Genomic DNA, 15,596 nt, shown 5'->3' on the forward strand with positions numbered 1-15,596 from the left:
CTGCACACACAGCATGTCTTGGGGTCCTAGAGAGAGTCTGTGTCTCGGAGAGGTGCTCTGAGGAGCAGCTCCCTCGCAGAGGTGGCATGAGTGCGTGCCCAGGAGCTCGCCTGGTGAGAGCAGGGCTTAGAGGAGGTGGCTCCAGGCTCAGACTCCTTGTCAATCTGCCATCAGCTCACATTGCCAGCCACCATAGTGATTCTGACCACTATTGGTTCAATTTGACCTTATTCTAAGCAATATTGTTTAAATTATACCCATCATGAACCACTGGTTAAGAAACACTAATATTGAAATACTAGTGAGGAGATTAAAAAAACGCAATCACTTTGCAAATGTATCTCAGTGTAGTATTGCTCAGGTCTATATGTTTCATTATTCTGATAGATGCTTCTGGTTTTTCAAAATTTAATGTTACCGAGGAAAAGCATATCAATAATTATATTCAAGTTAATTTTATATTTATTGAGAATAATGATCATCTCCTCCCAAAAAGGTGCTTGCAAACAACGGCACAAAACATAAATATTACAAACACAAGCCCATTGATTTTTAAAGCTGGAAATACAAAAATGATAAGCATCAGTAAAAGGCAATTAATTGTTAATATCATAAAACATTTCATTTCATAGTTCTGTTTATTATGTCAACTTTATTGAGATATAATCTACATACCATACAATCCCCCCCATTTAAAATAAAGTGTATGCTTCAGTAGTTTTTAGATATTTACAGAGTTGTGCAGCCACTACCACAATCTAAATATAGAACATTTCTGTCACTCCACAGAGGAACCTCACACCCAATGATATTCATCCCTATTGTCTCCCAAGCTCCCAGCTGTAGACAACCACTAATCTACTCTTTGTCTCTATAGATTTGCCTATTTTGGACATTTCATATAAATGGAATCTCATAGTATGTGGTGTTTTGTGACAGGCTTCTTTTACTTAGCACAATGCTTTTAAGATTTATCCATGGATAGCATGTATCCATACTTCATTTCTTTTTATGGCCGAGTAATATTCCATTCTATGGATACAATATATTTACCTGTTGATGGATATTTGAGATGTTTCCACTTTTTGGCCATTATGAATATTTCTGCTGGGAACATTTGTGTACAAGTTTTTGTGCGGGCATATGTTTTCATTTCTCTTGGGTGGGATTGCTGCGTCATATAGTAACTGTATGTTTAACTTTGTAGGAAGCTTCCGGACTGTGTTCCACAGCAGCTGCACCATTTGATATTCCTATCAGCAGTATATGAGGGTTTTCATTTCTCCATGCTTTCATCAGGTTATTGGTCTTTTGATTATAGACATCTGAGTGGGAGGTGGCATCTCATTACGGAATTGATTTTCATTTCCCTGATGGCTAATGGTGCTGAGCACCTTTTCATGTGCTTTTTGGCCATTTGTTTATCTTCTTTGGAGAGCTCTCTGTTTAGATCCTTTGCCCATTTTTAATTTTTTTATTTTTATTTTTGAGTGGTAAAAGTTATTCATATATTCTAGATACGAGTCCCTTATCAGATATATGATTTGTAAAAATTTTCTCTCATTCTGTGGGTTGTCTTTTTCCTTTTCCTTGATGGTATCCTTTGAAGCAAATGGATACATCCTCTTTCATTCCTGATTTTAGTCATTTGAATATTTTTTCTTGGTAAGTCTACTAAAGATTTGTCAATCTTGTTGACCTTTTCAAAGAACCAAATTTTGGGTTTGTTCATTTTTTTTTCTTTCTGTTTTATACTTGATTATTTTTTTGTCTAATCTTCATTATTTCCCACCTTCTTCTTGCTTTAAGTTTCATTTACTCCTAAGTATTTCTTAATTTGCTGTATTCCTTTTGGATAATTTTCAGAGATTTTAAATGGTTATTTTTAAATAATGGTTATTTTTCTGGGGAGTGGATCCATCAAACTCCTTGCCCTGTAATTCTGGAAGTGAATCTCCCATATTATATTTTAATTAGAGGCCCAGTGCACTAAATTCGTGCATTCGGGGGGGAGGGTCCCCTCAGCCCGGCCTGCACCCTCTCACAGTCCAGGAGCCCTCAGGGGATGTCTGACTGCTGCGGAGGCAGGAGAGGCTTCCGCTATCCTCCGCTGCACTAACCAGCTGTGAGCCCAGCTTCTGTCTGAGTGGTGCTCCCCCTGTGGGAGTGCACTGACCACCAGGGGGCAGACACTCAACACAGGAGCTGCCCCCTGGTGGTCAGTGCATGTCATAGCGACTGGTCGTTCTGCCATTGGGTCGATTTGCATATTAGCCTTTTATTATATAGGATATGTTCAATTTCAAACACACTACAGGCATACCTTGCTTTATTGCACTTCACAGATACTAGTTTTTTACAAATTGAAAGTTTGTAGCAAACCTGTGTTGAGCAGATATATTGGTGCCATTTTCCCAGCAGTATTTGCTAACTTCGTGTGTCTGTGTCACATTATGGTGATTCTCCCAATAGTTCAAACTTTTTTTTTCTTTAATCTTCACCCAAGGATATTTTTCCATTGATTCTTAGAGAGCGTGGAAGAGGGAGGGAAAGACAGAGAAGTATCACTGTGAGAGAAACACATTGGCTGGTTGCCTCCGGTATGAGCCCCGACCAGGGCCCGGGACAGGGAGGAGCCTGCAACCTTGACCAGAATCAAACCCGGGACCTTTTGGTCTGCAGGCTGATGCTCTACCCACTGAGCCAAACCAGTTAAGGCTCAAACCTTTTCATTATTATACTTGTTATGGTGACCTGTGATGTTACTATTGTAATTGTTTTGAGATGCCACAAATCACGTCCATATAAGACAGCAAACTTAATAAGTGTTGCGTGTGTTCTCACTGCGCCACTGACCATCTGTGCCCCAGCCTCTCTTCCTCTCCTTGGACTTTCTGATTCCCCGAGACACAATAATGTTGAAAGTAGGCCAATTAATAACTTTACAATGGCCTCTAAGTGTTCAAGTGAAAGGAAGAGTAGCATGTCTCTCACTTTAAATCAAAAGCCAGAAATGTTTAAGCTTAGGGACGAAGGCATATCAAAGCTGAGAGAGGTCCAAAACTAGACCTCTTACACCAGTTAGCCAAGTTGTGAATGCAAAGGAAAAGTTCTTGAAGGAAATTGAAAGTGCTACTCCAGTGAATGCACAAATGATAAGAAAACAAAGCAGCATTATTTTTGATATGGATAAAGTTTTAGTGGTCTGGATAGAAGAGCCAACCAGTCACATCGTTCCCTTAAGTCAGCGGTTCTCAACCTGTGGGTCGCGACTCCTTTGGGAGTCGAACGACCCTTTCACAGGGGTCACCTAAGACCATCGGAAAACACATATATAATTACCTATTGTTTTTGTGATTAATCACTATGCTTTCATTATGTTCAATTTGTAACAATGAAAATACATCCTGCATATCAGATATTTACATTACGATTCATAGCAGTAGCAAAATTACAGTTATGAAGTAGCGACGAAAATAATTTTATGGTTGGGGGTCACCACAACATGAGGAACTGTGTTAAAGGGTCGCGGCATTAGGAAGGCTGAGAACCACTGCCTTAAGCCAAAGCTCAATTCAGAGCAAGGCTCTAACTCTCTTCAATTCTATGAAGGCTGAGATATGTGAGGAAGTTGTAGAAATGGAACCACAAAGCCTGGATGACAGCACATCTGTTTACTACATTTGAAGCCAGCAGAGGTTGGTTCATGAGTTTTAAGAAAAGAAGCCCTCTCCATAACATAAAAGTGTAAGGTGAAGCAGCAAATGCTGATGTAGAAGCTGCAGCTGAGGTAACTAATGAAGGTGACTACACTAAACGACAGATTTTCAGTGTAGATGAAAACAACCTTATATTAGAAAAAGATGGCATCTAGCACTCTCATACCTAGAGAGGAAAAGTCAATGCCCGGCTTCAAAGAACAGGCTGGCTCTCTTTTTAGGGACTCAAGCAGCTGGTAACTTCAAGTTGAGGCCAGTGCTCATTTACTGTTCTGAAAATCCTAGGGCCCTTCAGAATTACGCTGAATCTATTCTATTTGTCCTCTATAGATAGAACCACAGAGCCTGGATGATAGCACATCTGTTTACTACATGGTTTACTGAATATTTTAAGTCCCCTATTGATACCTACTGCTTAGAAAAATAGATTCCTTTCAAAAGTATTACTGCTCATTGATAATGCACCTGGTCACCAGGAAGCTTTGAAGGAGACATACAATGAGATTAATGTTTTCATGCCTGCTGATGTAACCAAAAACCCACGTTTGGCTGCCTGCCCCAATGAAAGCCAAACTTATGAGATAGGTGCTGCTACAAAAGGAAAGACGTTTTATTCAGATGTTGCAACCTGGGAGAATGGTGAACTTTCGTCTCAAAGACCATCCCCGCTTCCTGCTCAAGCCCGCTGTTCTTATAAAGCCCTCTGTTGCTAGCTTTTGGTGTGCCATGCCAGGGTCCTATCCAGTCACCTTTCTAGCTTTTGGCATGCTCAGTGTAAGAACCTTCCCCTGTATCATCTTGGCCAATGGGGGAGACATCCTGGCACTCCAATGGACTGTCTCTGGTAGTGGGGACGCAGGGAGCTGCAGGAAGCCTGGAGGTGCTACAGCCTTCAGCCCACCTCCCACACTGGACACTGCCACCACACATGCTGGGTAGCCAGTTGGAGTCTGAGAGTCAGACCTGGATCCCAGAATGCCCAAGACCTCTGCACAGCCCCTGTGTAGCCTGCACCTCTGAAGTGGCTAGCCAGGCTTATGCTCCAACTAAAGGTCACCTAAGGTGACACTACCACAACATCTATTCTGCTGCCCATGAATCAAGGACTGATTTCAATTTTAAAGCTTTATTATTTAAGAAACTAGAGGCCTGGTGCATAACATTTGTGCACTGGGGGTTGAGAGGGTCCCTCAGCCTTGCCTGCACCTTTTTGTAGTCCAGGACCCCTCAGGGGATGTCCGCTTAAGGAAGCAGTCAGACATCCCTCTTGCAGTCCGGGGCTCTTGCAGTCCAGGACCCCTTGCTCCTTACCGCTCGTCTGCAGCAAAGGCGAGAGAGGCTCCCACCACCGCCACTGTGCTTGCCAGCCTTGAGCCCGGCTTCTGGCTGAGCGGTGCTCACCCAGTGGGAGCACACTGACCACCAGGGGGCAGCTCCTGCATTGAACATCTGCCCCCTGATGGTCAGTGCATGGCATAGCAACTGGTCATTCCGCTGTTCGGTCGATTTGCATATTAGGGTTTTATTATGTAGGATACATTTTGTAAGGCTGTAGTTGCCTCTCAGCATACTAAATGACAGTAGACAATTTTTAAAAGTTTTTCTGTAAGGTATATTTCGAGAAAAATATTGTAAAGATGTTGACAATATTATCATTCTAGCTCTTTAAATTTTTAAAAATTCAGTTTTATTTGTATAACCAAGATTAAGTGAGTTTGTGCCAGAAACCCATTCTTCCTGTGGAAACTCTGAAGATTTTTATTATTGCCACTCTATTTTGATATATTTTATTGCTTTCCTAATTTGGATGTTTTTGTTGAGAATAACAGACTTGATTAAGGTCACTTTTAATCAAAACAAAGCCACATTTCTCCTTATCCACATAAAAGGCCCTCTCAGGCCTTTGGAGCAGTGGGTTCTTGCTTTCCTAACTATTTTGGTTTCTGCCTGTTTCATGGTGGCATGATGTTCTCATAAAGCCCACGTTATCTTCATTATCTTGGTAATCACAGGCCTGGTATGTGCACCTAAATTCTTCATGTTTCCATGTGGTGATTTCATTGCCTATGTAGATTGATTCCTCATTTAAACAAAGAAATATGACTGACATCAAAGTGTATTTAAAAATTATCTTTTAGCCCTAGCCAATTTGGTTCAGTGGTTCTGCCTGCGAACGGAAGGGTCCCAGGTTCGATTCCGGCCAAGGGCACATGCCAGGGTTGTGGGCTCAATCCCCAGTAGGGGGCGTGCAGGAGGCAGCCAATCAATGATTCTCATCATTGATGTTTCTAGCTCTCTTTCCCTCTCTCTTCCTCTCTGAAATCAATAAAAATATATTTAAAAAATAAAAATTATCTTTTAGTTTCAATACTTTTTCAATTCACAAATGAATAAGATATTAAACAGCAATTTCTTCAGGCACATTATAATGTTTAGTATTAGGATAGGTTCCAGTGAATCCCTACACCAAAAGGACATTTTGAGTGAAAGAAAAGAAAGTGTTATGGACACAATAAATTAGAAATAGAAAACAAGAAGGAAGGGGTGCTTTTTTTCTGGAAAACTCTGATTTTTATGAATATCTACATTTATTTTTACTTACCTTTTTATACAGTACAGAGCCAGCCACTTCATCTGTTTGGAGCCAATGAAAAGGAAAGTCATAAAAGACAATAGTCCTCATTTGCCAGAGATAGGTTTCGTTTAACGTAAAGGAGAATTGCCCAGTGCTTCAGTTGTTAAGTTTGCTTCCAAGTATCTTCCCTGCGATGGGGAGGACTTCATTCTCCGCTGGTGGAGTTAAGTGGGCTCAGTGCACTTCTAGCCTTTCCAGGAGCCTTGGTCTCAGAGAAGGAATTCATTTCTTGAATTCATTTCTTGAATTCATTTCTTGAATCCTTTAAATGGAGCTTATGCAGGGTGGGGCAGAAGTAGGTTTAGAGTTGTGAGTATGTGAAACACAGAGTTAATTCTTGTGTTATTATTTATTAATTATTGTATTATTTTCCATATTAACAACTGTAAACCTACTTTTGCCCCACCCTTAGATCAAGGTCCTTCCAAAAATAGGATTTGGCTCAGGGGTCATCTCTGAACCAGCCACGTTTAGAGTTAGCCTGACTAACGGTTAGTAGATTCTGAAGTGAGACTTCCTGGTTCAAGTTCTGGCACTGCCACTAACTAGCTGCGTGACATAGGGCAAGTCACATAACCTCTCTGTGCCTCCGTTTCCTCCTCTGTAAGACTGGGGTAATAACTAGTGCTCATCTCATATGATAGTTGTAAGGCTCAAATAAATGAGTACTTGCTTTGGAGTGCTGCTTGGCACATAGTAAGTGCTATGTGTTAGCTATTATTATTGTTATCATTTGGGTTAAGTGTCCCTGCTGTATGCTCCTAGAGGACCCCATACATTTATTCATTTGTTCATTCACCTGCTCTGTGCTGAGCACTCTGCCGCGTACTGCACTAAGTCACATCAGTCTCACTGTGTCACTAGCTAGTGCTCAGGACATGAACTGGAGACGTCAGGGACAAGGACAGTTCCTGGTTTTCTTTGTATCCCCTGTCCCCTCACAGTGAGTGGCACATAGTAAGTGCTCAGCTCTAAACACTGACATAAATGAGAATTCGCTTCATGTTTCCAAAGGCGACCTGGTACCAGAGAGCTGTGATTCTTGTGTTTAAAGCATGTATGTGCTAGACCAGTCTTAAAGTGCCAGAGATTAAACAGAGTCTAGTTATATAGCTCTGGCGTAGTTTTGGATTAACTTGTATGTTTCCAGTGCTTGCCTTAGCCTATGCTCTAATCCACTAACTAACACCCTCGCACGTGCTGTGACTTTATCTCATTCTGAGGAAATGAATGCTTTTGAGAAAGCCAGGAATCTGAAGGTCTTAGAATTAACTGGACACATCCGAGAATGTGTAGGCAAGACAAAGAGAAGCTCCAGAGATGATAGTGTGGCCCTTCGTCCAGAGTCAGGCTGTCCAGGAAATGCGTGCGATGGCAGGGACCACTGTCTGACAGTCTTCAGGAATAACGATCAGTGCCGTTGAGTAATGTCGGAACCACACACACCGACTGTGGATGCCACATGTGTGCCATATACTGTTTGTGCACAAAAAATGCAGTGTTTGCAGTGCTGATGTCAGTGTGGTTCCCATATCTCAAGGGGCAGGTACAGTTTTTAAGGAATCAAGACCTGGGAATACAATAGTAGTGTCTAGGATCTGAGTTAAAACATCTGAGCTTCATTTTTTAGGATCTACCCAGAAATTGGATGACTTGTGAAGGATATTCAGCCTTACAGCTTTTGGATGAAATCAAGAAATGTACTATATTTGAAAAGCAGAATAAAATATTTTTCTGTGTCACCACATTGAATATTTTAAATATTAAAATACTTAGTATGATTTATATAGAATATGTGCATATGTCACCTGACATGCAGAGGGCCTAGCGTAGATCACCTCCACGACTCCTTCAAGAGCTTCCCCTTGCTGATGTGTCAGTTATGTGAATAGCCTTATTGGTAGGGAAGACAGTTTGGGGTGCCGGCAGCTGACTACCTGCAGAACACATGCACCAGGAGTGGAACACTGTTTCCAGAACTCTCCAGTGCCAGGACTCTACTCTCCTTTCATCTGGCTCTCTCAGGGAGCAGGGAGGCCAGGGAGGACATGAGGGAGTCGGGCCAGGTTCATAGCGGTGAACCAATGGCATCTTCATAATTCTGTCTTTAGGAAGAGTCTTCTCATAGCACTTGAGTTTTTCCCAAAAGGTAAAATTAGAATTCTTTCTTAACATATGGTATCCAGAGTTCCTGAGGGACTTCTGGAGATTTTATAAAGAATGCCAACTATCCTAGAAATTGTATTCTGGTACCAGAGCCTCTGTTAGCATAGGTTGGTTGGCTTTGCCATTCTCATGAGCCCTGAGAGCACCGTCAACCCCTACCGCCTCTCCTACAGGGTGTGGATGGATCCGGAACAGCCCGCCAGCACAGGTGGGAAGACAGCAAGCAGCACCTGTCCTGTGTGGGACTGGGCCCTGCCCTCAGCCCAGAAGGGCCGCATTATGATTTTACACACAGGTGCACACAAGAACTTGCGTGCTGAGCACCATTTGTTAAAGTCATTATTGAGTAGCAGTCACTTTGGTTCAAAACCAGAGACCTGGATTCCAGTCTCGTTTCCTCCGTGTGATGTGCAAAAGACACAAACTGTCGGAGCCCCAGGTTTGCTCATTTAGTCCAAATGAGGAGTTTGGATTAAACCAAAGTTTCAGAAGATGCTTTGATGTGCAAATGAATCACCTGGGGGTTTTGTTCAAAGGCGGGCTCTGGTTTAGTAGGGCTGGGCACAGGCCCCTGCCTTTCTAACCAGCTCCTGGGTGACAGTGCTGCTGCTGGTCCGTGCACCACCCTTGGAGTAGCAAGGGTTATATGTGCTCTTCATTTTATCCTCCTAATCACCTTATGATGTGGGTATTCTTAGCCTCATTTTAAAGATGAGAAAACAGTGGTTTAGCTCAAGCTGACATAGTCAGATAGCAGGACTAGAGCCCAAACTTGGATCCAACTGGCCCCTGAATGTAGCCACTATAAAAATTTTATACTGCCTTTCATTTTCTTCTGGGACTTGGAAGAGTAGCTGCAGTTTTAAAAGGTGGATAACCCACGTATTAGGAGCAGCTTAGCCATTATGAAAATCTATATTGCCATAAATGCAGAATAACATGTAATTCTTTTTTCCATTAGAGGAAAAAATACTGTAGCAGCATGGATAATGCATAAGGTAAACTTCAAAGTCTGTTGTTAATTCAGGATTATTGTTGCATATTAGGAACCTATTTCAAGGCTATTTGATTTAAACTAATTTATTTAATACACTTTTAATTCACCTTCTCTTGCTAGCTCCATCGTGTCTCATATTTTATATTTGCTGACATTTGTACAAAATGATGGGGAATCGAGTACTGCGGTTGGATCACGTGCAGAGCATTCAGGTTTCTACATAAGAACCTCTCTGTGTTAAAATCTTTAAGCACCAAGAATACATTATAAAATTATTCTATGCTGTAGGCTAATGTCCACAAATATCAGACAAACTATTACTGTGTTTTGAGTATGCAGGAGCACAAAGTTTGTGTTCTTTTAAAATCCTCGTGACTTTAAGCATAGCAGCCTTACTTAAAATATACTGTTGTGTTTTCTAAAGGCCAAATTCCAGGGCTTAATTTTTATGTGGAAAATTTCATCTCAGAGCAGAATTTTATAGCACAGTCATAAACCTCAAAGAATGAGAATTTGTAATGGACAGGACCATCAATTCTTAACAGGAGTCACATTAACAGGCATAAGAGACATATAAAACGGCTCTGAGAGCCTCTGGCAACACGTGAAGATACAGGGTCTTTAACATGGATTTGCAAGTTAGTTCCTAAAAGGAATCAGGCAATCAGGCTAACATTATCCAAATAAGTTCATATAAATCAGCTAACATCCGCTGGTTAGCTTCAGGTGATTTGAGTTTGTTGGCTGTCAGATAATTAATTCTGAGTTCACGGCCCACTGAGCGGAGTGATGGGTGGGTGGGAGGCTCTTCTGAGTCAGACTGCCCAGGGTTCTGACTCCCAGCCGCCTCTTAGCAGCCACATGACTTTGGACAAAGCATCCTCTCTGAGACTTCAGCTCCCTCCCTATAAAGTGGGAATAAGAATGCCCTAACCGGTTTGGCTCAGTGGATAGAGCGTCGGCCTGGGGAGTCAGGGGTCCCGGGTTCGATTCTGGTCAAGGGCATGTACTACCTTGGTTACAGGCACATCCCCAGTGAGGAGTGTGCAGGAGGCAGCTGATCGATGTTTCTCTCTCATCGATGTTTCTAACTCTCTATCCCTCTCCCTTCCTCTCTGTAAAAAAATCAATAAAATATTTAAAGAAAATGTGTTTCTCAGGGTTGTATGAAGATAAAGGATATACTATGGTACTCGAAAGTTTCTAGAACGGAACAGTAGATCTTTGTAAATGTTTTTACATGCTAATTTTATGCTGTGTAACCATTGTAAAGGTATTCAAACTCTCCAAATGGTCTGTTTCTGTAGAAAAACTCTGTTTTGACTGGGATACTGTTGAAGGTGGGAGAATGGGGTGGGTGGGTGGACAGCAGGGCATGACTGAGAAGCCCACGGTGATTCAGGCAGAGGACTGGGCCAGGCTAGATGCTAACCCAGGTTGTATGTGACAGAGAAAGATTCTGGTAGAGCAGAGCACCCCTTTATCACCCAGAGATTTTTTTCGGAAGCTAATGAGCTCTGAGTTGCCCAAGAGCTAACATCCCTGCCCTGTGCTGCCTCTCTTGGCCACTCAGGACACAGGCGCTTCCAGCCACCTCAGCTTGTCATAGTCAGATCTGGGCTGGAAGCCAATCCTTAGAGCTGGTTCAGTTCCTTAAATAAGCTACTTTCTACAGATGGAACCTAAGACGAGTTCAGCTCTACAGTAAATGCTTGTCTGTCGGATTACATGGAAGGTCTAATATATTTCCTCCTGAAGACTGTGACCACTTAGTAAATATTTATCAGATGAAGTAATGAACTGAGACCTTTATATAGGAAACCTGGAAGATGTTGGTAGAGTGAGCCTGCGAAGGCAGAGGCTCTTGAGGTCCTTGTTGCTATCAACAGACCCTTGTGCAAATATCTGTCTTAGTTACCCTCCCTTGCACCTTTCCCCAGGCCTCTGCTGTACACAGGGAAACCTCTCACAGCTTGGGGACATTTATTAACTACACCAAACTTACATTAGTAAAATCAGCCGTCAGAGTACTCCTTTTAAAGATGCATATTTAAAGACAAAGAGGAAAGATTCCTTGAAGGCACATGTTTTTTTACACTTTCCTACTTGCACGTTTTTTGTTCAGCAGACTTATTTCTTCTCATGCCCTTCTGCTGTGCATGCTGCCATTTTCCCTGAATTAGGGGGACAGAAATATTGGCATTTATTTAAAAGGCCCCCATGATCCACATATCCTCGTGACCAGCTAGAATAAGATGTTTAGGGGGCTGGGAGAAGGTGGAAGAGGGTGTCGGGGGGAAACAGGGTGACGGACAGAGACTTGACTTGAGGTGGTGAACACACAATACAGTGTACAGATGATGTGTGTGGAATTGTGTACCTGACACCTGTATAATTTTGTTAACTAGTGTCATCTCAATAAATTCAATAGAAAGGGGAAAAAATAGTATGTTTGTCATGAGTTTCTTCCCAACGCATTCTCCTCAGGCTGGTGCTTAAAAGGGAATAGGAACGAAATTAAAACCACCACTTGGTGACTTAGCCCCACAGCCCTTCGGTGAATGCGGGAAAATGGTGTAGTGCCGAGTTAACCAAGCGGCAGGCAGACACGCGTGACACACAGCCCCGTGGCTCTGATGGACACTCACCTCCGCCCCGAGAACAGCACAGCACATGCCAGCCAGCCTGCTGCGAGGTGTGGGCAGTGTTTTGAAAAGAAGGTGTCATCCATAAAGTCAAAGACTTTTAAAGTGACTTTTAAAAACAGATTAAATGCTGAGCATGATTAAGCAGAATGAACAAGGAGCTTAATTAAGACCAATTTCCCATAACCCAAATGCCCAGTTGATGAGGACGTTAGCCAAACAAAATAAATGTGTAAGGCAGAGTGGAATACCCTGCAGCCATTAAAAATGAAAAATATCTTGATTTTTTAATCCATGAAATTTGCAATTTAAATAATAGTCCCCAAAGAGGACTATTTGCCACCATGTGAAAATGCTAATATGTCTATTAGCAAATGACAGAACAGATTTTCAAGTCCCGTATGTTGACAAAATCTCAAATTTTCAATGATAGACCCGCATGACAGTCATATGCAATCTTGTGAATACCCCTCTCAAAGGACCTGATTCCAGAGTGATCTTATCACCACGACTAAACTTCCCAGAAACTGCCATTTCCGCACAGCGAGGACCCAGGGCTGCAGGACGGGGAGAGCCCAGAGGCCCAGTTGCAGCAGGAGCGGCTCTCCATGCTTCCTGAGGCCAGCTGTCCTCGGAGGAGGTTCCCTGAGCTGGGTGACCAAGCCCCAGCCCAGTCGCTGGAGCCTGGCCCTCTTCATTCACCCAGTTACGTGACTCTGAGCAGAAGTCTGGGAAAAGGATAACATAAGAGAGGGGAGTTACATTTTAAATATGGAAATGGCTCCAGAAAAATCAGGCTGTCTTGATTGGCATATGCAAATGTATACAACTGTTAATTTTCCTGCTGAAATTCCCATGTCTTTTATCCACATGAAATCTTGGGGAAATCTTCTTGGTGATTCTTTTGTTCCTTTCCTGCCCCCTTCCCCCCACCTCACCCCAGTCATTAGAACATGAGAGAGTGGTGTCTTCTCGCCAACCTGAGGACCAGAGGTGACATCAGGCCCAGCCGCTCTCCATGGCCCCAGGTGACAGACAGCAGGGACCAGCTGCTGACGTAACTATTCTTGTTTCTAATGCTGGCAGTAACCAACAGTTTAGTTTTGCTTTGACAACTCCTCCTACAGCCAAAACTATTGTTATGGTCCACATCATTGCTATTTACCCTAAATAAGGAAAAACAAAGGCTATTCTGGTCACAGAGCAGTGCTTGTGGCTGGGGTTATTTGCAATATTCCCGTGGCATGCTGCCCTTTTCTCTGAGGCCACAGCAGGACTTTTTCGGTACAGTGTGGTGACAGACACCGAGCCTTCTCTGAAGTCTCTGCACACAGCCCGGGGCATCAGAATGCGCTGGAGATGTTTTATGCACACATGAACCGAACTGGTTAGACCTCGGGGGGAAAAGAGGCTGAGCTTGCACAAAATGAACCAGGAAAAAGCGCCCTCCTGAGATATGGCTCTGCTTTAGTGTTTGAATTGCCTTTTCTCATTACCTGAGATTGTTTTTCTGCAATTTCTGAACCTTGTAAACTAAAATTGCACAGGAAGATTGAGAGTCCTGACTGTAGAGGATTCTCTGGGGAATATTTGTACTACCATGCATGGAGACATAATGATGACGAGAGAGAGAGAGAGAGAGAGAGAGAGAGAGAGAGAGAGAGAGAGAGAGAAGCAGGGGGAGAGAAACTGTGAGTGTTTCCTGCTGTGGTTATGGCTTTGCTAGTTGCCAGTGCAGAGCCTAGCTGCAGGAGCCACGCACGCTGCTCCCATCAGTTAGAGACTCTGGGGAGAAGAGGACCCAGAGGACAGCCCACAGCTTGGCTCCTGCCGTGAGGGACACGGCGTGCGCTCTGAGCCCGGACGTGCTCTTGAGGCTGGATTCACAGCAGAAAAGCATGAGTGGCTAAGCGTCCCTGCCTGTTTACACATGCTGCTGCATGCTGCCTCGGTAAGCTCTCCCCCCACCCTCTCTCCCCCCACCCTCTCTCCATTTCTTCAACTCTGAAAGCCTCTAGCAGAAATCATGGGGAGAAATATTGGATTGAGATTTGTAGATTTCCCCTTTCTCTCTTGTCTGGTTTGATATTTGCCTGTTAAAAAAGATTACTGGGCGTAATTGAACCAGAAGATGATCTGTCTAGCAGCATTCCACTCATCTGTGTGTGTAACATGTCCCGTCTGAGGCCACGCACAAGAAATGCAAACCAACAATTGCTGTGTGTGGCTGTTTAAAACCCTGGGTGTTCAGATGCTCTCAGGAGTTCAGACCCTGTACTTGTTATCTGCTCTGTGACACCCGCGACTTCCTGCCGCAGAGCTCCCGGTTTCTGTGGATGGCAGTTGATAATTGGTAGCCACAGTCTGCGGTCGGAGCCACAGCATTTGAGTCTAGCACCTGGGCTGGGCCCCGCTGATACAGTAGAAAGACACACACACACACACACACACACACACACACACACACACACACATCTCGCTGGCTATAACTGCACCTCTGAGCTGCCTGGAGAGGAGATTGCCTGAGGCTGAAGGGATGCTTTGAACTGGGGGGGCAGCATCACGGTTGGACTCCCCCTTGCAAAGGACTCGATTATGTCCAGTGACCACCTGAGCAACAGCACACTGAAGGAGGCCCCGTTTAAAGACCTGTTCTTGAAAAGAGGTACACTTCCAAAGGCCAGCTGTGGGTGCTGCCTGCTCCCAGGGGCTGGTTGTGGTTGTTCTTGGAGTTTAGTCTGAGGATAGAATTGAGAGAAGAAGTTTGTGTCTCCCTACGTGGTGGTGGGGTCGGGTGGGGGTGGGTCTGTCAGCTCTGAGAACACTTCGGGGCTCGACTCTCTTTAGGAAGATGTATTTTGGGCTTTTTCATTTTTTCCCTCCTCTATAATCATTTTGTTTATGTTGGAGATGTTGTGCATAAATACATAGGTTTGTTGCTTTGGAGTTTGGGGTTCTCAAGTGCTCTGGGAGTGAGGTTGAGACCTCCCCTGGATATTGTTACTCACTCGTGAGTGCTTTGTTTTCACCCTGAGTCACTAAAAACAGCATTTTAAAGAAAAGATGCATTCCTCAGGATGTGGGTGGTTCCCTGGGTAGTTTCTCAGGCACCAGGGCAGTAACAGTAGATGTTAGGAAAGACCTGTGACTCTGAGAGGGAGACAGACAGACTGACTGCTGGCCAGGGAGCACTCACAACCCACTGCTCTCAACTGTGAACAAGACAGTTACTGGTGCAGCTGTTATTTTCTGAGACACTTTTCTAATTTAATAATGTGGGGCTGGGTGAGGGTGGACTTCAAATGAATTATATAGAGGGAATTATGGTTTTACCCAGGTATCTCTTCCCATTTATAGCCTGGCAGAGGGATAGACTTTTCAAAGGTCCTAAATTGCTCTTGCTGCTCTGCTGTGTTTTCAGAAAATCCTGCCAG

The 15,596-nt window shown here is 43.5% G+C and overlaps 2 protein-coding genes across 11 annotated transcripts in view; both read left to right on the plus strand.

The window, feature by feature from the left end:
- The window catches only part of LDLRAD4 (low density lipoprotein receptor class A domain containing 4), a 337,872-nt gene that overhangs the window by 288,373 nt on the left and 33,903 nt on the right, over nucleotides 1–15,596 (plus strand). Inside the window, exon 1 of one of the 10 annotated variants that reach the window (XM_059706723.1) lies at nucleotides 13,862–14,113. The exons of 8 other annotated variants lie outside the window; for them this stretch is intronic. Coding sequence is in view for 1 of the 2 variants with exons in the window: in XM_059706721.1 (XP_059562704.1) it covers nucleotides 14,758–14,827 (70 nt within the window). In the remaining variant the exon portion in view is untranslated. Of the gene's footprint in view, nucleotides 1–13,861; nucleotides 14,114–14,669; nucleotides 14,828–15,596 lie in introns of those variants that run through there. One more of the 10 variants, XM_059706721.1, reaches the window with a different exon arrangement.
- RNMT (RNA guanine-7 methyltransferase) overlaps nucleotides 1–15,596 on the plus strand; it is a 219,620-nt gene that overhangs the window by 111,427 nt on the left and 92,597 nt on the right. The gene's annotated exons all lie outside the window — the stretch shown is intronic.

The sequence above is a fragment of the Myotis daubentonii genome, chromosome 8 (genome assembly GCF_963259705.1).
Source record: "Myotis daubentonii chromosome 8, mMyoDau2.1, whole genome shotgun sequence".
Classification (NCBI taxonomy): Eukaryota; Metazoa; Chordata; class Mammalia; order Chiroptera; family Vespertilionidae; genus Myotis; species Myotis daubentonii.